Source organism: Oryx dammah, unplaced genomic scaffold (assembly GCF_014754425.2).
Source record: "Oryx dammah isolate SB20612 unplaced genomic scaffold, SCBI_Odam_1.1 HiC_scaffold_29, whole genome shotgun sequence".
Lineage (NCBI taxonomy): Eukaryota > Metazoa > Chordata > Mammalia > Artiodactyla > Bovidae > Oryx > Oryx dammah.
This window is the reverse complement of record NW_024070213.1, coordinates 13,301,319-13,325,960: the sequence shown is the minus strand read 5'-3', so window position 1 is coordinate 13,325,960 and position 24,642 is coordinate 13,301,319. Positions and strand designations below refer to the sequence as shown.

General features: G+C 57.7%; 1 protein-coding gene across 2 annotated transcripts in view; it reads right to left on the bottom strand.

The window, feature by feature from the left end:
- The window catches only part of TSPAN9 (tetraspanin 9), a 187,376-nt gene that overhangs the window by 57,153 nt on the left and 105,581 nt on the right, over positions 1-24,642 (bottom strand). The window contains exon 3 of one of the 2 annotated variants that reach the window (XM_040233738.1): positions 15,898-15,977. In XM_040233738.1, the coding sequence (XP_040089672.1) occupies positions 15,898-15,960 (63 nt within the window). In that variant the 5' untranslated portion in view covers positions 15,961-15,977. Of the gene's footprint in view, positions 1-15,897; positions 16,269-24,642 lie in introns of those variants that run through there. The other variant, XM_040233737.1, reaches the window with a different exon arrangement.

Here is a 24,642-nt window from a genome sequence, read left to right as displayed (position 1 = left end):
CCTGCCTCCTTCAGCTGGAGAAAAAGCTAACACACAGCCTAGAGGGCCGGCTGGGCGGGGCGGCCGAGAATGCAGACAGGCCCTCCAGCCTGGTTCTGAACACAGGCTCCCCACAGCTCCTGGCTGGGGAGCACGGCTACACCACTCCAGCCAGCATCACACACACACCTCACCCGGCCCACACACCCATCGTGCGCTGGACAATGGGCTAAACCCTCCAGTGTTTCAGTTACTCCCTGAGCCAGAAATTGTCCCATTCTACAGAGGAGGTCAGGTTTGTACAAACAGGAAGCAGTGATGCCAGGAATCAGACATGCCTGTGTGTCTCCAAAACCAGTGCCCTTCCTACCTTATTACCTTCACCTCCCACCAGGGCTGGGGAAGCCTGGAAGGAGGGAAGGATGAGTGAATGTTGGGGACAGGGAGAGGGAGAGGGGGAGGGGGGAGAGAAGGAAGGCAGGGGGAGGGGCACGGGGATGTGGGCAGCACACAGCCAGGCCAGAGCATCCCTGTCTCCGTGTGCTTTCTTCTCCCCATCCCCAGTTTCCTGGGGGAGAAACGTGTCTGCACCACCACGGGAGGTCTGGAGCAGCGTTCACCTCAACCCCCTCCCCACGCCCCAAAAGGCCGGCCACCCCTCTGCCTACTGCCTCGGTGATGCGGGAGATGCCAGAGCAGTGGGCGCTGGCTGGCTGAGGCTGCTTCCTTCTGCATCACTGAGGATGCAAGACCTAGGTAAGCCTCTAGCTCGACGGGGCTATCGCCATCAAGGGACCCAAGATGCCTTCCACAAGGGTCCCCGAATTCCAGGTCAGGGGGCAGCACAGGGGAGCACGGAGGCTCACCTCCCAATACCTCCTAACAGCCAGGTGGCGGGAACCCAGAGGGAGAGAGGCATGAATAGAAGTTTGGAAACATCAAACAGGAAAAAAAAAACAAGCAAAAAACAAAACAGAAAAATAACTCTAGTAAACTAAGCAGCAGGGCGGCACTCTGCCCACCCCCTCCTCCCCAGCCCTTCCTCCAGCCCTGGTTCAGAGGTCCATTCTGGCAGCCTAGTCTCTCCCAGGACAGTGGGCCCTTGGGGTAGTGGCCTGGCCTGGAATTCCACGAGGGCCCTGTGAAGCAAGGGGCCATGCCTGTCTTGTCTAAAGGCTGGAGGTCAGGGCCTTAGCAAAGGAGGGCCACGTTCCCGTTTCCCCAGGACACCTGAAGCTGCCTAGAGACACCGGCCAGGAGTGGGGAGCAGGCAAGGGGCTGTAGCAGATCCCCGGAGGAACCACCCAGCCTGGAGGCCAGGCCACCTCCTGCCCCATCTAACACACTTGGGCACCTATGGTTCCACTGAAGCCAGGTGGGCTTGATCTATTCCCCATGTGGCTGGACCCCCGACCACCAAGCCTCCATAAAAGCAAAATACGGTCTTGACGCTCTCCAGGGAAGACGTGCTTCTGGCAGAATGGGGAGGACCAGGCTGGAGAAGCTGCCTGAAGGCTCTTGGAGGGCCCGGCCCTGCCCACAGATTCAGCAGCACTGGTCTAAGCAAGGGTGCCTGCACGTGTCTGGGGAAGGAAGGAGCCTCCTGGTCTCCCCGAATGGAGAGAGGAGTGGTCCACAGCGATGCGGGCGAGCATCCTTCCCCAGAAACCTACCTCCACCTCCGTGGTTGAAGCACAAGCTGCGGGCTCTGTCCAGCAAAGGACAGGCACCTGATCTGGGCAGCCCCATGGGGCAGTTACAGCCAAGAAGAACATGCTCCCCCAGCACAGACCTAGGCAGGGAGCGAGGGCAGGGCGCCCCGTCAGCCCCAGGTCACAGGATCTGTGCTGCATGATCCCGAGACACCCAGGGCGTCCCACGGTCATCCCAGGACCCCAGAGCCCCGGAACAGCCAGAAGCCCAAACCAGCCCGACAGAGCCGCTCTCTCCAGCCCTGGGAGATGCTCCCAGGCCAGCCCACTTCCCCCTCAACCCAGCGCAGAGCCTCAGGTGGGCCCCCACTCAACACCCCACTTCCCGGCGGTCTTGAGCAGGCTCTGCCGAGGTGTTAGCCTCCATGGGCACCTGGGCAGGTGGTCTGCAAGAACCAGACCCACACACAAGGCTGCCTGGAAGGAGAAATGCCTCAGGGAACAAGCACTGCCAGCTTTGGGGCCACCCAGAAACAGAAACACGGACACAGAACCATAGGCAGTCACAGAAAGAACAAGACAAGCATCGTAATGTACACCAACATCACCCTCTACAGGTTTCTAGGACTTCCCCAAACACCCCGATGTGTCCTCCTGACAACTCTCCCAGGCCGGCCAGCCAAGTGTTAAGGTTTATTTCCATTCTGCAGATGAGAAGCTCAAGTCCCCACAGGGAGGCCCCGGCAGGGCGGCCAGGGGAACCCGCACACCTGTCGAGGCTCTTTCCACGTGTGCCCTGGGATGGCCCTCGAGACAAAGTCGGAAGGACAGAGGGTCGAGAGGAAGAGAGATGCAGCCAGTGGTGGTGGAGAGCCAGGAAGTAATAACTGTGTGTCCTTTCCAGTGGGGGCAGGACAGTCCTGCATGCACAGTGGGACAGCATCACAGCCTGCAGCCGTGAGTTTGTGGCGGGGATGGGGGGCGTGGGGGGGCGGTGGTGTTCGTCTGTTTTCTCAAAGGGCAGAGGCTGCCATTATAGCAAGATGGGGTGGCCCCCGGATGGGAGTGGGTGCTGGGAGAGACAGAGGTGGGAGGCAGAGGGAGGCAAGAGCAGGGGGCTGGGGAAGCAGGAAGAGAAAGCTCTTCCTAGTGCTGCAGGGTGGAATTGGAACAACCGTAATTAAGGCTTCTTTCTAACAATAGGAAGGGAGCCGGGAGGCGCTGGGTGTCAAACACAGCACCGTGCTCCCCTCCTCTCCTCTCCATAGCGGGGGGTGCCTAATGAAGCAGCCCGCCCCTCATTACCGCTTGGCTTGGCTGGGTGGTGACAGCCCTCCAAGGAAGGGAAGGCGATGGTGGGGGTGGGGGGCAGGGTTGCGGCTGGATCCCCGGCTAGATTCCCCTCTCCTCTTGACCTTGGGTGGGCCATGGGGCCCAGAGACCATGCACCTGGGCCCAGCCCCACAGCACAGCGGCTGCAGGTTCCCGGCCAGGAGCCCCGAGATGAAGCAGAATGTGGGGCAGTTTGGTGAGGCCTGGAGAGTGAGTTCCAGCACATGGATGACACACTGGGTCCTGGCCAGTGGCTCCACCCTCGCTCTGGCCTCAGTTCCCCGACTTGCGACTTGCGAGACGTAAATAACTCCACCCCTAGTCCCTAGCTCCATCTCTGGTCCCCAGCACTATCTCCAGTCCCCAGCTCCATCTCCGGTTCCCAGCTCCATCCCTACTCCCCAGCTCCATCTCTGGTCCCTAGCTCCATCTCTGGTCCCCAGGTCCATCTCTGGTCCCCAGGTCCATCTCCGGTCTCCAGCTCCATCTCCGGTCCCCAGCTCCATCTCTGGTCCCCAGCACTATCTCCGGTCCCTAGCTCCATCTCCGGTCCCCAGCACTATCTCTGGTCCCTAGCTCCCTCTCTGGTCTCTCACTCCACCCAGGCTACTAAGAGGAAGAGAAAGATAAAGCATCTTAAGAAAATACAAAGGGGAGCATAAGAAATGCATAAGATCACAGGATGTCAGGCAAGCTGGTCCAAGTCCACCACTGAGCAGATGTGGTAACTTCTGCCCAGAGAGGCGAAGTAACTTGCTCAGGGTCACACAGTCAGCCAGCAACAGCCGAGCTGGAACCCAGGGCTCTGTGCCCCTCTGCCACTCTTTCCTACCCTCCCACCTGGATCCCAGGAGCAACTGAAGAGTTAACTAGTGCACATCTCCTATGAAAGGGGGACTCCTGCACTTCTAGAAGCAGGGAGGGAGGCAGTCTACATAGCTGGGCCCCCTGGGGGCTGGGGGGCTGCCCAGCCCACCCCACCCACTCCACCCTGATGAGACGCGAGGCACCTCCATCCACACCTCCATCCAGGAGGGAGGAGAGGAAACAAAACAGCGCTGCTGAGAATCCTGTCGCTCCTCCTCCCACCGCTCCTGACTCACACCCACACAGGCGCCCCATCCCCGGCAGGCGGTGGAGCTCGGGGCAGGCGGAGGGGGCTCCAGGCAGAGGGGAGACGGGAGGGGATCGCTCGCTTTGGCTGCCATAAATGGTAAGGAATCAAGCACCTTGCGATCAGCTCTTCTGCCTGCATACACGTTTCTTTCCCCCACCTCCACCAGGGTCCCCATCCCCTCCCCAGCACACCCCACCCCGCAAGCCTCAGGGCCCAGTCAGCACCGTGTCCTAAATGGCTCAGACATCCCAGGGCTCGTGCCCAGGGCCCAGGCTCATCGGCCTGACAGGCTGTCACTCTGATTTGGGTCCAGCGACTTCTCGCCCGCAGGTAGGAGGCCTCCCTTCAGCAGGTGGGGGGGACGGTGACTTGGAACACACCTGACCACCCCTCCCCTGCCCCCGCCTGGCCACAGAGAACGCTAGGGCTGCTGCTGCTGACTGCAGGAGCATGGAAGGCTCAGGAAGGTCCTGCCAGCAGCCGCACCTTCCTTAGTTGTTCAGTCGCTCAGTCGTGTCCGACTCTTTGCGACCCCATGGACTGCAGCATGCCAGGCTTCCCTGTCCTTCATTATCTCCTGGAGTTTGCTCAGATTCGTGTCCGTTGAATTAGTGATGCCATCCAACCACCTAATCCTCTGTCTTTCCTTAGAGCCCATGGCAAAGGGCTGTGGGGGTCTGCGGGCCAGGCCACCTTCACCTGTTCTCCAAACCCACCACCTGCAGTCTCCACCGATGGCGGGGGAGAAAGTCCCTGCCCACCACACTGGACGCATCAGAGCTTTTCCAGGCTTCCAGTATCACCTTATTTCTCCTGCCCCCATGTCCTCCACGCTGCCCTGCCCCCTCTCACGCAGAACCTTCCACGACTGTCCCACTGCCCTGCCTTCTCCCTGGCTGTCCATGCCCTATCCTTCAGGTCCTGGAGCCCCATCCTTGCCGGCCGTCAGATATTCCGAGACCTGCCTCCTCCATCCAGCCTGCTCTGCTCAGAAGTCAGATGGCAGGCACTGGACACGGAGATGCAGACATTGCCCGCCAGGGTCAGGAGAGCCCCCAGCACCATCTCCGGACACGGCAGCCACTCCACACGCGGGGTCCCCTCCACTCCCAAGGGGCAGCCACAGGCCCCCCACCCCGCCTCTCCTCCTCCAAGCTCACCTCATTCCCGGGGTCCATCCCCAGGTTCACACTCTGCTGGGCTAAGATTCCCCTTCTCACGTGCCTGCCCCTTGTCCAGGCCAGTCTGGGGGTTAGTGAACCAGGGCTCATCATTGGGGACACATTTGAGGAATCAAGGGACTCAGCACTGAGGAAGGTCAGGACACCCCAAGGCAGGGCTGAAAAGAGCAACATGCCCACACCCACACCCACACCCCAGGGCATTGGCTGGCCCGGACTCTGGCCCAGTGTGGTCACCGGGGAGGCGTGTGGAAAGGGGCCGACAGGCTAGGATCCACAGGGGATACCCCAAAGAGTGTCTTGCCTCTGGGGAAGCCAGAATACCTACCCCCGAGCAACTCAGACACACCCGGATGGCACAACCAGATGCTGGGCACACAGAGGAGCACCCAGGCTGCCCGCCTCACCTGCGGGAGTCAGGGCAGCCGTGCAAACAGAAGCACAGCCGCTGGCCAGGGCCCTGGGTCTCGCGTCCCCACCTGCTCCTGCCCTCTCTCCCCAGGAGGTGTGGAAGGCATATCTCAGAGGACGAGCAGACCCCAGGAGCGGCACCTGGCCCTGGGGGGCTGGCAGGGGGCAAGCACTCCATCTACATCCTACCCTCCCCTTCTCCTGGCATCAGCGTCCGCTTGTTCTCCAGGGAATTCTCCTCCTCCCCCGTGCAGATGGCCTTGTCCTGTCAATCAGGGACAGGACACCTCTGCCCACCCCTGCCCAAGGGTGGGCTGGTGACCAGCCAGCCTCTCTCTCCCAGGGACGCCAAGGGTCCCCAAAGGCCACAAACAGCAGGAGCTGTGGCATCCTACAGGGCCAACGGGGCCAGGCTTGCTGTCACCTGTCACCCTCTGCTTCTACTCTATGTGTGGGCACACGACTGAAACAGCTGAGCACACACGCACATAGAGATGCACACACACATACTTACACTGCGAAAGTGTTAGTCACTCAGCCGTGTACAACTCTTTGTGACCCCGTGGACTGCAGCCCGCCACGCTCCTCTGTCCATAGGATTCTCCAGGCAAGAATACTGGAGTAGGTTGCCATTCCCTTCTCCAAGGGATCTTCCTGACCCAGGGGCTGAACCTAGGTCTCCTGCATCGCAACCAAGTTTTTCACCTCTGAGCCACCAGGGAAGCTATTCACACATGCATACATGTTTGTGTACATACATACAACATTAGTCGTACACACGTGTGCACACACACACACATACATATCTGTGTGTGCAGCGGGGAGGAAGCTCTGAGAATGTACAACTTGTGTACCTCAGGGAAGATCCAAGTGCAGAACCAGACCAGTGGAAGCTGAGGATATTTTAAAAACCCTCAGCCAGGGGAGCTTCCTTGGCGGTCCAGTGGTTAAGACTCCATGCTTCCACTGCAGGGGTCATGAGTTCGAGCCCTGGTCGGAGAACCACACCCTGTATGGTGCAGCCAAAAATAATTGTGAAGACCCTCAGGAATTTGTCCTTCCCTCTGTGCTATCACAGCAACTTCAAACAAAGACAGACCCACGCTGGCTGTCCCTCACCCCCTCCTTCTGCTTGTACTCTCTGTACTGTCACTGAGACATACCAAGAAAGGTTAAAAGAAAAAAACTCATCACTGAGGACTTCCCTGGTGGTCTGGAGCTAAGACTCTGCACTCTCAACACAGGGGGCCCGGGTTTGATCCCTGGCCAGGGAATTAGATCCCACATGCCGTATTTAAAGATCCCACATGCCTCAAAGTAGATCTCAGACCTTGCGTGCTGCAACTAAGACCCAGCACAACCAAAGAAGTAAATAAAAATAAATATTAAGTAAAAAGAGCAGCAGAAACATTCTTCACAAGCATAAGATGAGCAGAGTTGCCCTACCACTTATGGAGACTTGTCATAAAGTATTGGGAATTGAGATGGTGTAACAGAGGGAAAGATGTACAGTACCCATCGGTGGGGAAGGGAGGCCTGGCGAGTGGGCAGGGGGGCGCTCAGACAGCTGATGTTACAAGAGGAGAGGAACAGGAGCCCTGTTCACATCACACACAAACACATTCCAGATCTACAAAGCACTCAAGTATGAAAAGTAAAGCTTTCAGAAATAAACACAGGGACTCGCCTTTGATCATTCATTCATTCAAAAATTTATGAGTGCCTATTATCTTGTGACAAGCACTGTCCTATTACCAGGGACATAAAGATGTCCCCGAGATGTTATATATTTCCTAAATAATACATAAAACGTACAATCTCACAAAGAAAAGAGACTGAAAAGTTTGACTACATTAATGTAAAGAATTTGTTTATCAAAAGACCTGTGAAGAAAGTGAAAAGACAAGCTGTAAATTGTGTTTGTTCTACACTCAGAAGACAACAGATGATTATCCAGAACATAAATAAAATACCTAAATATTAGCAGGAAATAGCAAACAACTCAGTAGGAAAATGAACAAAAACATCAACAGGCAATTGCAGCAAAGAATGACTGATAAACCTAGGAAGAGAGGTTCACTAGTAATCAGAGAAATGCAAATTTAAAACACAACACAGCATTTTACACCCACTGTACGGGAGAATGCCCCAAATTTCCCACTGTCAATTGCCACACTGGGGGAAATGTCAACCAATGTTTCCACTTTGGAAAAGAACCTGGCATTCTCTGATACGGTGGAGATGCAAGCATCCTGAATCTGAGCAATGCCAATCCTTGCTGTGTTCCCTGGAGCAGTTCTCCAAGTGGGGTCCTCGGACTGGCTCGACACTAAGGAACTTTACAGCCATTTGACATAGCCGGAACATTCCTGCACACAATCAGTGAGCTCAGGAATGCAGGGGGTCACCTGTGACTGCAGCTGGCTACCAGTCACACAGGATACCGCCATCCAAGCACTGGAAGGAAAAGAGCTGCTCCTTCAGAGATATTTTTGGAAGCGCTGCCCTAGAGAAACTCCTGCATATGTGCACCACGAGGCTTGTTTAAGAACGCTCCCAGAAGCATGTTTGCAAAGAAGGAGATAACCCAATGTCATCACCAGAAGAACACACCGCCACACACTCACACAACAGAACCCTCCGGAGCAGCAAAAACACAGATGCTCTTATAACACATATCAACATGGATGGACCGGTAAGGGTAACATTGAACTTATTCAAAGTTCAGAAGGCTTCCACGTCTCACAAGTTTAAAAACAAGCCCAGCCAAACGACGCGGTGTTTAAGGATGCCTACACGTGCAGAGAAACTATAAAGAGATACACTTAACACAAACTGTCAGGAGAATGGTTCTCTCCAGGGAGGGTGCTGGGTCTATGGCCCAGGGAGGACCACAGAGACTTCACGGGTGTAGATGATCCCTGAACTGCACGGTGGGCACATGTTTGTCATATACACTTTCAAACTATAGAATTTAGATATGCTATATTACACATTTTGAAAGTTTTAAGTGACCGTTTTTTTTTTTTTTGGGTTAGTAAGGTCACCTGGAGGAAACCCATGCCTGGCGTCCCTTGTCAGCTCAGGTCCCGGCCAAGCTGCCCAGCACAGCCCAACCCTGAGTGCACCAGCGCCCATGACCTGCCCTTGGAGCACCCAGGGCAGAGGGCCACGAGACCCTGCTATGTGACTGCAGGCCCAGTCGGCCCGATTCAGAGCCGCAGGGACAAAGGGAGGCAGGGGAAGGTATGGTCCAACTGGAGTCAGAGGGAAGGGTGCAGTGAGGCAGGGCAGCTGCAGACCTGAGCTCTGACACCCCTGCCCTCGACCACTGCCTTCCACCCTATCCTCCATTCCCATTTCTACCCCATATGCCTGAGAGCAGAGGACATCCAGAACTCTCCCCAGCCTAACGAGACATCTGGGACTCTATCCAGGCCCCAGAGCCTTACCCAGAACTGTCATGCCAGCCCTGGACACCTGACTCACTGTGGGGAGGTTCCCTGGGGGGCCATGCTCTCACTGCAGCAGGATGGTGACAACACCTGCACCCACCGGTCACTGAGTCCAGCGTGCCAGCATCTCTCTACGAAGCGGACCTGGACGAGGCACACACTGCTGCACCTGGGCCCCGGAAGCCCCACAGCACAGGTGATGCTGTCACATGTGGGGAAACCCAGGCAGCAGGAGGGGCAGGAGACCCCAGCCACACAGGCCTCATTCCTGGGGACTCTGAGTCAGTAGGTCACAAGTCGAAGGGCAGGGTGTCTGTCTGTACAAAGCTGCCTGGGTGACTTGAACCTATAACCCTAGGGAAGAGCCCTGGAGTGGACAGGAAGCCCCTGAAGGCAATCCCCCTAGCACACCTCCTGCATGGTACTGAGCTGCCTGACACGACAGAGAGGATCTGAACCCCACAGCCTTGCTTTCCAGGGGCTTCCCTGATGGCTCACACAGTAAAGAATCTGCCCACAGTGCAGGAGACCCAGGTTTGATCCCTGGGTGAGGAAGATTCCCTGGAGAAGGGAATGGCTACCCACTCCAGTATTCTTGCCTGGAGAATCCCATGGGCAGAGGAGCCTGGTGGGCTACAGCCCATGGAGTCATTTCCAAGGCCTCCTCCAGGCTCTCAGGAGGCCTGCCAGGACCCAAAGGAGAATATGGCAGAGCCCATCCGAACGAAAGCACGGACTGACGCTGTTAAAAGACATTTCAGGTCCCCTGAGGTCCCAGGGCTGGAGGAGGACAAGCTGGGGGTGACGGCCCTCACCCTCCCCACCGCGTGCCATTTTTAACGTCCCAGTCCCAACCCCCCACCGCTCCTGCCGGCAGATTAGCTTTCAACTGTGAACAGGGACAATGGCTCAGAAGACTTAACTCTGCCTGACAGGTCTACCTCTGCCTCAAAGCTTCCTAACTGGGACCAAGTAAGCAGGCATGTCGCAGCCGGAGGGGAGCGGCAGGCGGCTCCTAAGCTGGATTGTGAGCTGCAACAGCTTGCAGCCTGAGTGGCACAGCAAGACCTGTCATGGTGGCCACTGCCCAGAAAGCAAAACATCACTCTCCACAGAGCCCTGGCGCCAAGCCAAAGAGCCCCAGCCACTCACCAGCCCAGGAAGCCACAAGCTGCTGGCCCCGTCCAGGCTGTTATTACCCATTGTCTCCTGTGTTAAGCCCATTTCACACGAGCTGGAGACTGTCTGGATCACTCTTCTCCCTGGCCTCATCCTCATCTATCCAGCAAACTCCTATTCATCCTTCAAAACCCAGCTGTCACTGTCCTCTCTGTATCTTGTTGCTATTAAGCAGTATTAATTACTGGGTCATTGTGACTCAGATGGTAAAGAATCTGCCTACAGTGCAGGAGACCCCAGTTCAATCTCTAGGTCAGGAAGATCCCCTGGAGAAGGAAATGGCAACCCACTCCAGTATTCTTGCCTGGAGAACTCCATGGACAGAGGAGGGTGGCAGGCTACAGTCCATGGGGTCACAAAGAGTCAGACACAACTGAACGACTTTCACTTTTTTCTTTTTCAAGAAGCTCTAATGGAGACTCACTGCCCAGAACTGCAATTGCCTATCTTACGTGCCTGACTCCTCTGTCGGGCTTACAGCAGGTGCTCAATAAATGCATGCATGGCACACTACTCACAGAGCACCTTTCCACAGAAGGGAGAAGACATAATTCACTAATGCTTTTTTCTAAACTTGGACACTCTTTAAAAGAAACAGGCGGTTTTTCCCTTGCCTTTATGTCTGATGGACACAGACATTTTGGAGAAGGGGTCAGACAGCCACCACCCCACATGGGAGAAGGGAGAGACAGGTTAAGTCAGGCTCCCAGGATGGATGCAGGGTCGGGGCCACCGCTGCCCCAGCCCAGAATGCTGGGGAGGGTGAGGGGTGCTCAGTGTCCAAGTGGCCCGGGGGGAGGACAGGCCAGGTGACCTCTCCGGCCACGACTTCCTGGCCGGGAAAGCTGATCCGCCCTGTACGAGCCCAGTCAGCCGGTCCCCAGCGCTGGAGGCCCCTGCGCACGCAGCGGGCATTCAGGAAATAGTTGTGGCATGAGTGCATGGGCTCGATTGAGACCCCACAGCCCAGTGAGCCTGCCGTCAAGTTCAGCCAAGGGCAGCCGGGCGCACGGAGGCAGGGCAGGGCGAGGCCCTGTCCCCCGGGGAGGGCTGTGGAGGCGCCGGTGGCCTCCTCTGTGCTCCTTCGGGGCAGCAGCGGACAGTGGGGGACAGCCCTGGGGCCCTTCCCCACCACGGTGACAGCGTTTTCCCCGTTTCAGCGGGACTCTCTCTTTCTCCACTCTCTTCCTCCCCGCCCCCTCTTGACTGACACCAATGCTGGCTCTGACATGATTTAAAAATAGATATCAAGACAAGGAAGTTTAATTTTTAATGCTTTGGAAAGGAAGCGAACACAGCCGGCATCCCCTCGCGGCCACACGCCCGGGGCTCCAGGCGTCTGCCCCCCTCCCCCGCCTGACCCACCCCGAGGATCCACGTGGAGCTGCCCTGCAGGGAGCAGGCCGGGAGCCCCGGGGTGCGGGGCGGGGAGACTCTCCATGCCTCCTGCTGCACAGCTTGGCCTGTATGTCCTGCTCAGATTCTGTGCTGACCCCTCAGAGCCCACCCCCGCCTTCCCTGAGAGAAGGCAGCCCACAAACTCAGGACACCCAGGCCACCCCACCCGTACTGTGCACAGACCTTGTCCTGGGCGTCATGGACCACGGGGCAGCCACGGCATCCACTGGCAACCAAGCCTGTACCGAATATGTGTCCCCCAGGTGACTGGAGAGCTGAGATCACGCTGCCCGCATTCAGAGGGCAAGTGAACAGCCTGAGGGGAGGCCAAGCTAGAGCCCTGCCCCCCCACATAGGAGAGGTTAATCAGGGTGCCCCCCCACCCGACCCAGCCCTGCACCAGCCTTCCTCCTGCTCCAGCAGGAACCCTTGGGTAATTGGCCTTTATTAAGGAAGCAATCCACAAGGAACAGACTTTCCAAAGGGGCCAGAATGTCACCACTCTGCCAGGCATGATTTAAAGCGATGGGACAGCTCTGCCAGCCACGTTAAAAGTAACCACAATCCTCAGAAGCAATCATGACAGCACCCCCAGCTCTACCACCAGCACCCCCTCTTCCATACAAGACAGGAACTCAGTGCGGGTTGGGGGGAACAGGGCTGGGGTCACAAAGTGCCGTCCCAAGAGGGGGACAGAGGCCCCCAGCACTCGGAGCTCCCCCTGTACTCAGAGTTAAAAGCCCTGAGCCTTTTGTGCCCTCCTGGAGGGGCTTAGATGCACCTGATCTCTGCCTGGAGAACTCCACCAGATGGTCCCAGGAGGCCAGTGAGATTGGGGCTGACTGCCGTGGCCGGAGGACTGGTGGAAGGGGCCCTCGGGTCGGGGAAACGTCTGCCCAGCTCACTTCCTGTCCACCTCGAAGCCAGCCTTCTCTTTGGCCCCGAGGATCTGGGCAGGGTGTATGCAGGCCCAGAGGAGATGAGCTTCATTCAGGCAGGCTGACCTCTACCCCACCGTCTATATCAGGCCCTCAGAAATGCGGCCCCGGGCGCCAACCTGGCTAGCACCAGCTGGCTTTAGTCTGCGGTGCCAGGGGCAGACCTGAACACCACCCCCTCCTCCGCCCGGCAGGCACCCAGCAGCCTGCAGGCACCTGCCCTTTCCTGGGGAAGAGAAGGAGGTGGTGCCAGCCCCAGGGCTCCGCCTCCATCCTGCCCCCGGTGATGTCACCCCAGCCCTCGCCAATACCAGCACCCCAGAAGCTCCACCCAGTGGCCAGGAACTGAGCCCACTCAGGCCTGCGATGGGGGCTGCGGTGCAAGAAGGCTGCACCCCTCCCGGCAGTGGGATTCCTCCCTGGGGGGCTCCCCCGAGGCAGGGGGTGTAGAGACAAGAGGCGGGTCTGGAGAAGGACCAGGTAAGCTTCAGGATCTATGGGAAGATCTCTATGTATGGACTGCAGGCCTCAGGTTCAACTCTAACGCCTCCTTAGAAAAAAAGCCTCTTTTGGGGATATGAGCTGGGAGACTAGAGAACGGATGCTACACAATTCCTGACAATCGCTCTGGGTCCCTGAGGGCTCGGCTCCGACCCCTCGCCTCCTGGCCCCCAGCCTCTCACTCCTGGCTGTGCTTTCCAGGAGGGCTCCTGCCTCGTCAACAACCCCACCCGCCTTGGATCTTGCTCTCCTGACTTGGCTCTTCCCTCCGTGGCTCCCCCGATCTCAGACCTCCAAGCACCTCCCACAGGAAGCCCCTGCCACACTGGAGCACAGGGACCACTGGTCCAAATCCTGGCCGCACCTGCTCTTCCCCCTCCCAAGAAATGCAGTGCCCGCAACGGTCACACACACCCAAGCATTCTCTTGTGCTGATTTTCCATCTCTCCTAAGGTCCGGGCCTTATGTCATCATCTCATACACTACTAGCAAGAAAGAGCTGGGTCTCTGAGACTCCAAATTTTTCCCAGCCCATAGCATGTCATGAGAAATCTGAAAATACTAAGTAACGGGAAAAGTCAGAGGCTAGGAGAGAGTGACTTCTTGCCTGGTAAAAGATAGGTGGGCGGTGCTTTCTTAATAGGAGGAGTACGTTTTCTCACTGTAACCAAAAGGGAAGGCTCGTTCTCCTTGGGACTGAAAGTTGCTTGTCACCCTCGAGCTAAGCAACTAGGACAGCCTGCTCCACTGACAAGTTTGAGAACTGACTTCTCCTCCCCATCAAGTGGGATGTGGGAACCCCTACCCCACATTTGAAGTTTGTGCGCTGATCCTTCGTCCATTCACCCACAAACACGTAACTATTAATAGTGCCTTCTATGTGCAAGGCCAAGGTCCCTAAATTCTTGGAGAAATGAAGAGGCGGTCATACCTACTCCGGCCAGAAGGTGGCGGGGTGGGGGTGGGGAGGAGCGCAGCTGAGTGGGAGGTACTGGCCAGGGCAGGGAGCATCCCATGAGGGTCTTTCTAGCAAAAGAGGGGCATGGGCAGAAAGGGAGGTCGAGACCATGAACAAGGGCAGAGAGGGAAGTGAGCGGGCCGCATTCGTGCAAATCCGCGGGCACCAGAGAAATACACACAGGTGCTTGACTGACACTGATTCTGGCAGACGAGCCAGAGGACCAGCAGCAGCTGCCCAAAGGCGGCCCCAGAACCATTCCTGACATTCCCATGGATCTGCCCCAGTCTCCCCTCACCACGGGGCAGGTAACACCTTACAGCCGTGGCCAGAGGACCCCAGGCCATGGAGGTATCTGGGGAAATCCTACTCAGACCATCTCAGACCAGGTTCCTGGGAAGAGAAGAGACGAGGGCTCCCTCCCCAGAGTGAAGGCAAGCAGGCGGGACGTCCCGTAACTAAGGAGGTGAGGCTGTGAGGGAGACCATCACGACTGCCCACTCCCAATGGACTGCAAAGGAAACCAGTCCTTGGGGATAAAATGATTTGCCCAAGGTCACACGAAGAGCTAATGCAGAACCAAGGCCGGAGGCCAGGCTTCTTCCTGCCCTAGCCTGAGCCCACCCCATCTATGAGAAAACTCACCCTGCCCAACCCTACACACCCACAAAAGTTTTTCAGTTCAAGTGGGTCAGTTCACACAAACTCTTGAACACCAAAGCACACTGCACCCAGCCCACTGCACTGAATGACTCCCCTGCCCCACCCTGCCCCGGGGACTCTTCCTGGACGTGGGCAGCTGACAGCCTCCAGGAGGCAGAAGGACAGCCCTGGGGCAGAGCCAAACATCTGTGCTGACTACATACATCTGGGCTCTGGAGGAGAAAGGCGAAGGCAGAAGTTGAGCTGAAGAAAAAACCAGATATGAATGTAAGAAGTTTTCAGATTCGCCAAACTAGTATAGATATTTCTCATGCACACAGGGAAGGGAGGAAAACAGCAGACGGAGAATAATTCTGAGCCGCCCTACCCACTGACACCTCCCCTGGAACATCATCTCTCACCAAGGATGGGGCACGCCCTTTGTCCCTTCCAGTCTCCGGGTTCCATGGCCAGAGCACGTGGTTGGCCCGCTCGCTGCCCAGTCCACTGCAATCCCTCAAAAGCAGCTGCTGCCACCCGATGGCAGCACCCCTCCCACATCCTCCTTCTCCCTGAAAGCCCCAGCTCCCGGGGGTGAGGGTTGGGCAGAGCTGCAGGCCACTCAGAGGCCCCCTTGGCCTGGGACAGGGGCCCCCCCAGCTTTTCCTGGGAGTCACTGGAAGGAGGGGGAGGGCCGTGACCTCCACCACTAGCCCACCTCATGCCCATAGAACGCTGCAGACTGTGTTCTCCAATATGCAGGAGGAATACAAGAAGAAACTCGGAAAACCATCTGCACTTCTGCCTGAATTCAACTCAAGGTCACAGCTGTTAAAAATGCCGACCCCCACACCTATTTCTGCACAGGACCCAGTTGGAGGCACGGGTTTCTTGGGGACGGGGGTGGGGTGGAGGAGGTGGCGGCAAACTTCAGCAGCCTCCTAGGAGTAGAACAAGTCTCTCCTGGAAGAGTTGCGGTCTCCATTCAGCCACCCAGGAGAGAGAAAGATGTATGAGAGAGGGCGGGGAACTGTGTTTTAAGACCCACTTAACACTGTGCAGAGAGCAGGGCCATGCTGCTCGCAGCGGGTAGAGGGTATGTGCTTAAGCAAAGAGGAGAGGCCACGGCAGGTGAGACCCTCGGAAGGACTTACCCAGAATATCAGATTGAAGAGGAACATCGCGTACTTGAGGCAGCACAGGCAGCCCCTGGCCATGTTGCACTTCTTAAATTCTAGGAGGAAAACAAAGGACAGGTCCAGATAAAACACCACGTACTTGCTGCCTTTGGGCGCATTGTACTTGTCGGTCTTCACGCCGGCCTCGGCGTGGCTCTGGCCGCGGGAGCCCGCGGTGCCGTAGAAGGCGCCGGCCGTGAAGCCGCGGCCGAACGGGCGGCCCGAGGTGGACGGCTTGGCAAAGTCCGAGTCCTTGCTGTCCAAAGATGGACTCCGGTGGATCGAAGAATCCTCGCTACTCGACTTCTCCATGCTCGCGTCGCTCCCGGCGGGCGCGGGGGACGGGGGGCATCGCTCCCGGAGTGGCACGGAAGGGGCGCCCGAGAAGGGCGCTGGGCTGCGAGCGGGTCGGAGGAGCCTCGCACGCCCCGGCTCAGCCCCCGGGCGCGCCGCCGGCCGGACTCCGCGCTGGAGCCGGGGTGGGGGTTGTGGGGGTGGGGGGGGTTGAGAGCCCCGCTTCCCACCGGCCGGCCCGAGAAGGCTCTGCGGCGCGGCTTGGCTGCACGCGCGCTCCCCGGGCGCCGGCTGGCCGGCGTAACTTAGCGCCTCTGGAGAGGCTGCGATTGTATTTCTCGATCCCAAACGTCAGCTCGCCTCCCAGGCGCTGCACCGCCGCTCCACGCGAGGCACCGGGGCGCCGGGCTCGGGCTCCGGGGCACACCTCTCTCAGTCTCAGCCCGGCCCGGCCACTTTGCGAGAGCCCGCCTCCTCTCGCTCCGCGACTTTGCGGAGCTGCCCCGGGGCCCTGGGCTGCCGGGCGCGCGCGCGGCTGCTAGTGACAAGGGATCCGCCGCAGCTGCAACCACCGCTGGGCTCCCCCTGCGAAATCCCGGCCCGACTCCCGACTCCCGACTCTGAAATCTCGGGAGCCCCCTCCCCGGCCCTCGGCCCCGCCCCCTGGTTTGGATTCGGCCAATGAGCGCCAGGCCTGCAGGGAGGCAGCCCCCCTCCCCGATGACACCATGGCTTTAATGGGATTAGCGTTCTGCCGGGTGCCTACACCAGTGCGCCGCGAGCCCAGATAAATGTCAAGGGCTCCGGAGCCGGGGTGAACCAGAACCTTCATTGCAAGGCGCTGGCCTCTTCCAGAGGAGAAAAGGGGGCGGGAGGGGAGGGCAACGGCTGGAGGGACCACGATCCAAGGAAACCAGAGGAAAGGACTGGGGAGGACTAGAAGGGACAGAAGCGCGGCCACAGTCGAGCTGTCCGCCGCCCCCTGTGTACACGGGGCCTTTCCGAGCTGGGCACACGGTCTGCGGGCTGCACACACACAGAGGCTGGTGCGTCTGCACACGCGGGTCTGGCTGGGGCGCGCGGGGAGACGGGGACAGCAGGGGAGGCGCGAGGTGTGGGAAAGGCGCCGGCGACCCGCGCCGCCCGCCCCGCCCCCTTCCGCGCACGCGCGCGCGCACCCGCAGCTCCGGAGGCTCCTGCAGCTGCGCTAGCTCTCCGAAGCTACCCACCCTCCCCTGCCCCACGCTCCGGGCAAGACCCCCATCCGGCTGAGAAGAGTAGACGGCCCAGGTAGGGTCCTGCCTTGCCCCTCCGAATCCTTCCTCGCCCAGGGTGACACCGGGGTGAGCAGGGGCTACCGGATGCCCAGGGCGCAGCACCAAGAATGCTCTGGCCGAGGACTTGGGAGCATCCAGGAGCCCTGCATCCTACCGCCAAACACCAGCTGCGCCCCGGGCTCGCGCGGAGGTCTGCCCTGCCCAGTTGGCAAATAGAGAGAGAAGACGGGGGGGGGGGGCAGGGCATCTCTCTTTTCGCCACCAGCCAGAGGGTGAGAGAGCCCCAGAGCACCCCGGCCCTGTATCCCACGCCCAACACCGCGCCTGGCCGCCGGGAGGCGCTGCGTAGGGTAGCTGGCTGCGGTGTGAGTGTGCCATGTCCTCCCCGGATCCCATCAGACATTTACTCTACACCTGCTCTGTGCTGAGCGCCCAGGGGAAAATGTATGAGGTGTGCGGCTCCTGCCCTTCAGGTACACAAGATCCAGCCAGGAAGGCAGAAAGACCTCAATCACCAAGACAGCAGGCAGGAACACCCATGCGGCTATGGACGAGGGGGACATTCATTCCGACCAGACCCTCATCACAGATGTTCCGCAGGACCGTAGGCTGCTGAGTCTGCATCTCAGAACTGGAGGCCGGGCGGCATTCCGGGGTGCAGCCACTTATTCTGAGGGCACCTCAGCTTCTTTAAACGGACCAGCAGGGGTGCTACTATTCCAAGCCCCTTCCCCACTCACATGGCAACCCAGAAACGGAACGCAGTGTGCGTCACAGCCATGGCAACTTGCCATCCCCTGGTTGGGCACTGCGGTCCCATGGGTGCTGTGCACACGGTGGGGGCAGATGTCTGGCTAACTCTGATGGGGCCCCCAGCCACCCGAATGGACTAACGCCTCTTGTCCGCTTCAGCCTGGACTAGCTCCGGAGGGCTCACAGCTGCACTTCATTCTCACCACATCACTTCTTTTTGCAGGAGAGATCATACCAGCTGGAGAAACCTATTTTTCACTCTGAGCTGAGATTTTAGTGTGTGATCAAGGTGAGGTAGTTCACCTTTCTGAGGTGCCATCTCCTCCTCTTTAAACTGGGGTTCGCAGAGACCACCCCCTAGAGGAGTGGGCCAGTGTGAGAACCATCTGACGGCACTGAGTGCTGTCTAGGGCCTGTCATCGCTAGTCTCAGGATGGGCACTTGGAGTAAGTCAGGGCCCCCAGGCTGGCCCTCTCTGCCTTCTAATTTCCTTTCAACTTGCTCTTCTCCCCAACTCACATTGTCCTGGACTGTTCCACACTCCTTTCCGATTATACGTGGATTCCAGTCAGTAACTACTTCCTCAGCAACTGACGCCCTGAGGGGGAGCTGGGGGGCCAGGGGCAGGACCACAGGCAGGTAGGAGAGGAGGAGGGGTTGTCCAGTGTAACCAGAGCTCTGCTCTGCTCCCTCCTGGCCTTGCTCGTCAAAAGGGCACTGAAGTCCCAGTCATCGGCTGACCCACAAATCCTCAGTGAGGTTCCACGAGGGCATGCAACTTAGTCATGATCAGAAGAATAACCCCAACTCTGATATACAAGTCCCCAGTGTATCCCAGGCACCAAGCGTCAGCCACAATCACCCAAGGAATCCTCAGACAAGCCTGCGGGATCGAGATGGTTATCACCTCATTTTACAGTTAAGGAAACGATGCTTTCAAAGCCCATGCTCTTTACTCCCTTGAGCTCTAAACCCAGTTCTGCCCTTAGGAATCTGCCAGTCTAATAGACAGAATCTGAAAGCATAACAGGGATGGGACTTCCCTGGTGATCCTGTGGCTAAGAGTCTGAGTTCCCAATGCAGAGGCCCCAGGTTCGATCCTTGGCCTGGGAATTAGATCCCACATGCTGCAACTATTAATAAGAGTTCCATGCCACAACTAAGACCCAGTGCAGCCAAATAAATAAATTTTAAAAAAAATAATAAAAGCATAACATGGAGCCTAGTGAAAGGTCATTAGCAGAAGGAGCTGAGTAAGGGGCAAAGGGAAGGGGGCTGGTCAGGGCAGTGCTGTTGGACCAACGGTCAGCAAAGGGGAGCCCCTAGCTGCTGTCCCCTGGTTGGGCACACCGGTCCTGTGGGTGCTGTGCACACGTGTGGGGCAGATGTCCAGTTAATTCTGATGGACCCCACGGCCACCCGACTGGACTGGCTAACGCCTCTTGTCCACTTCAACCTGGACCAGCTCCAGAGGGCTCTCAGGTGCACTTCATTCTCACCACATCACTTCTTTGATGCAAGAGAGATCATACCAGCTGGAGAAACCTGTTAGATCAGCCCTGCACGATCTTGTGGAGGGCTAGAAGAGGAAGGGGTGCAGGGAGAAGGCAGTCTGCAAAACAGGAAGCGAGTCCCTGAAAGGAAGCAGCTCTGGAAAAGCCAGAGACGAGCCACGGGAAGGCAGTTTCAGCTGGCGGCTTTGTCCTCCATCTACCATGAAAAGACCATGCATCCATAATAGACGGCTCATAACGGGCAGGACGCCCAGGGACACTGGGAGAGACAAACATGAGGGAGACATGGCCGTAGGCCCCAAGGAGTTTGAGATGCAGTGAACAGACCAGCCTTCCACCCCACTCCAGACCATCCCTGGAGAAGCCCACACACAGCAGAGGGACAGAGCGTGCACGAACCACAGCGTGCAGAGTGAGCTCGGCACAAAGCTGGAGCATGATCCCCCCTGGAGAAGGGCCAGCCAGGACAGGCGAGGCAGGGACCAGGGAGGGCATGGTTAAGGGGCCTTCCGGGGGCAGCGAGGAGACGGGGCCTGGGGGTGCGTCACAGTGAGCTACCTGTGAGTCTGCACATTACACACGGGGAGTCTGGGCTTCATCTCGGGGCTTCCCAAGCAGCGGGGCATGGCGCACACTCGGGGCCCTAGGAACCGGGCCTGGCAGCAGGGTGGAAAGGCGAGGTCAGGTGCTGTGCTGACTCTGATTCTTGGACTTCAGGCACAGAAGGAACACCAGAGAGAGACGGTGATGGGAGCCAGCATCCCCCCTCCAGGTCCTCATCGACTCGCCGGACTCAGGAGAGCTGGAAGGTACAGACTGCCCTTGAGGATCTCGGAGCATGTGAACAAGACAGAGCTGCCTTTTTTTATTATTATTAAACAACAACGACAAAAAGTGAAGCAGGTACAGAAGTCCCAGAGGAATGAAGAGACCTGAATACGTGAAATCTCTGCTACATAGCAGCTGGGGACGTGAGGGCTTCAGAGTGAACACCAAGTTCTTGGCCTCTCCTTGCACTTCTTGGGCCTCTGGGCTCTCGCCCACCTGCACACATCAGAGCTGATGGGCGACATAGACTCCCTCTGGCCCTACACTGAGGTCTCTGTATCTGACAACGTGTGTGGCTCGTGAGGCATCCTGGACCTCTGAGGTTCAGATAAGGCGGCCCCACCGGAATTTAGGTGAGGCGGGGAGCACTTGCCATCCAGAGGGCTGCCCTCGGAGGAGAAGGGGGACTTATTCCCCTCACCTCAATTTTTTAAACTCCAGAATTGAGATCGTCTTCAGCAATATATTGCTAAGCAAACTGTTTATGGATAGATGGTGTCAGAAGGAAAGAAGGATGGGTAGATGAACAGATAAAAAAGATGTGGGGTACGTGGAATCTAAAAAGTCATGATACAAATGAACTTACAAAACAGGAAAAGATTCACAGACTTGAAGAACAAATTTCCAGTTGCCGGGCGAAGGATGAGGGGAAGAGATGGTTAGGGAGTTGAGGGTGGACATGTACTCACGGCTAAATTTAAAATGGATAACCAACAAGGACTTATTGTATAACACAGGGAACTCCATTCAACGCTATGTGGCAGCCTGGATGGGAGAGGAGTTTGGGGGAGAATGGACACATGGGTGTGTATGGCTGAGTCCCTTCGCTGTTCACCTGAAACTATCACAACATTGTCAATCGGCTATACCCCAATTTAAAATTAAAAGTTTTGTTTTAATAAAAAAAAAGATGTGTATACAATGGAACACAACTCAGCCATGAAACAGACCCTGCCATTAATGACAACACAGAAGGACCTCACGGGTTAAGTGAGACAAGTCAAAGGGAGAAAGACAAATACCATGTGATCTCACTCATATGTGGGATATCAAACAAATAAACAGTACAAAACAAGCCACAGACACAGAGAACAGAACAAGGCTACGGGGGTGTGGGAGGGGGTCAGCTGCGTGGTGATGCATGGAAACCACTCTTGGTGCCGAGCAGCCACAGAGCACACAGAAGTCAAAATACCATGCGGTACAGGTGAAACTTACATGTTATAAACCAAAGTCACCTCCACAAATGTTCAAAAGAAAGACAGAGGTCGAAGGAAGGATGGAGAGGCCCCTGGCAGGGGCCACACCCCAGGATGTTCACAGGAAGGTTCACCCAGGATGGGGAGGTGAGGAGGGTCCAGGGTGGGGCAGAGGCAGAGAGGGAGGGGGAAGAGGCCTCCTATTTGCTATAGAAATTAAATAGCTCCAGGGTCAAGAGTCACCAGACTTGGCTAGGATTCACGAAGGACCACGGTGATGGTAAAGGGTTGGGGTAGAAAGGAACTAAAGGTCAATGAGGCACTGTCATTTGGATCAACGAGCATAATTCTTATAGTAGCTATGGTCCCAGTCCCCAACTGATCAAGAGGTAAGTGAACAGAGAAAGATATGAGACAATACATAATCAATATAAAGTGTTCTTTAGCTCAGATTCTAAGAGCAGGTGCTGGTGGGTCCTCCTAAGGATTTCTCACCTGTCTTCTGAGCCCCGAGCATGTGTACCTAGACCCTGTGCTTGGCATCCCCCAAGTGGCTGTCACGAGGGCAGCTCCAATCTCTCAAGCCCCACGAGACTGAGGTCGACCCTGCCCCTGCCCGGCGCCTCTGGCAGCACTGCTCAATAAACGGCCTAAACACCCACCCCAGCGCTTACACCGGAGCCCAGGATCCATCCCAACTCCCCTCTGTCGGCGCCCCACCTCCAATCAGACACAAGTCCACAAGTCCATCCGATGAGCCACCTTCTTCTCGATGGCTCCACGGGCACCACCCTGGGCCAGCTCCCTCACAGCTCAGGGGAGACTCTCCTTCCCACCCCTTCTCCAGGGAGCGGTCACCCCATCTTCTCATTCACCCTGCCCTCTTATGGCCCTTAGTGTCTTCTGTTTTGCTGATATTGCAGTCGTGTGTCTGTGTGTGGGTCTGTGTGTGTGTGTGTGTCTCTGTGTGTGTGTGTGTGTGTGTGCACTATTCTACTTTTCTACCACAATCCACAATCCTAAAGCGACCTCAGAGGTCTGGCAGGCCTGGCCCCGCCCCTCGCTCCAGCCCACTGTGCTCCCGCCAGTGAACCCTCAGAGCCCACCCTCCTCAGAGACTTTGCCATCGCTGCTCCCTCTGCCTGGAATGCTCTTCCTCAACCCACCGCCTGAGGACACGCCTTGCTTCTCGTCCCTGAGCTCTTGTGAGTTTTTCACAACAGTCCCTTCCGGTCCTCTGCCTCCTCCCCGCCCCTGCCGTCTGAATTAAAGCCTGAATCCTCAGAGCCCCCCTTCCCTCCCTTGCAGCACTTTTGTCGGCTTGGAAGCACATGTTTACCTGGGTGACAGTCTGCTGTCCCGTTCTCCGACCCGACCAGAAGCCCCAGGGCAGCAGGGGCGGTATCCAGGACAATGCCTGACCAGCAGCTGGACCACTGAGTGATGATGAACAAGGAGGCGCTCAAAGCAGGGGTGCGCGGGGATGGGTGACCACCATCACCGGGAAGGGCTTCCTGGGTCCCCACCTGAGGAGCACAGCTTCAGGATGCCGGTTACCTGCGTGACCTCTGGTTCCTCAACTGCAGGGCAGGAAGTCTGCACTGGTTGCTTCTCTAAGGCTCTTAACAGTGCTAAAACCTCCCCACCCAGGGACATGGGACCCAACCTGCTTCTCATTCAGGACAGGGCAGGGCAGGAGGAAAAGCATCTTGGTGGGCAAACGCTGGCGAAGCCAGAGGGAGAAGACCATCAGGACGTGCCAGCAGAAATGAGGCTTCACGGGACATGAACTGCAAAGAGCAGAGGGGTGGAGCAGAAACAACTTCGGATGCCAGTGCACCCGCCCTTGCCCACTCCCCCTCCATCCCCTGAATCCACTTAGCTAAACTCCCCCAGGACAAACCTCCCTGGTCTTCCCCCGCCCGCAGTCTTGGCACCTCCCTCCCCTCGCCACCACCTCCCACCCCGCCTGCCCATGTCCACAACGGGGCTGGGGCCCATGCTCAGAGCACCAAGGCACCCAGGTCCATCCCCCACCCCGCACGGAGCTGCCCGCTCAGTGCCATCTGGCCCCAGACCTGGAGCCCTCAAGTGCAAGGCTCGTCCATCGTCTTTGTACCCCAGAGCCAGGGCCCAGCACTCAGGAGCCGTGAAATCACCACTGAACACACACAGGGAGAGGGTGGGCCTCCTGGGGGCCTGGAGCAAGATGGCAGAAGGATGGGCCCTGCCTTAGGGCAGGTGGTGGCGGAGCATGGTGAGCGCTGCCATGCCTCCTCTCTGAGCAGGCTTACAGAGTAGGGGCGCAGGCTGGGGGCCCACCAGGGAGCTGCCCAGCCTGGGCTCTCAGGCCCTTTTCTCCAGGCAAGTCCCAAACAAGCGCCCCAAGTCCAACCAAGCATCCCAATCAGGTCTCCCCAAGGAGGGCCTGCCGCGCACGGTGGGTACTCAGAGCCACACCAGCCCCTCCTGGACGCCCGGAGCCAGGAGCACCAGTAATGAGCACTTATCACGGAGGGCAGGCAGCTCCCGGAGGTGAGATAAGACCAGCCGCAGGCACCGGGCAGTGTGGTGAAGCCCCAAGGCTACCGCCATGCACCAGTGGAATTTCCTGACCCAGCAAATCCAAATATTCCTAAACCGCTCTGTGGAGGGCATTGACTGGCCGGCCGGGACAGTGCGCTCTCTGACCCAGGGGCCAGCCTGGGCAGGGGGGTGCTCATGCAGCTGGGACCCTCCCCCAATTCAGGAGCTGCTGCCCCCCTCCCCTGCACTGAACACGGAACCACTGCAGGAAGAGCAGACGGCACAGAGATGCTCTCAGGAGGATGGGGAAGCGGCAGAGGCCGGGCCCCC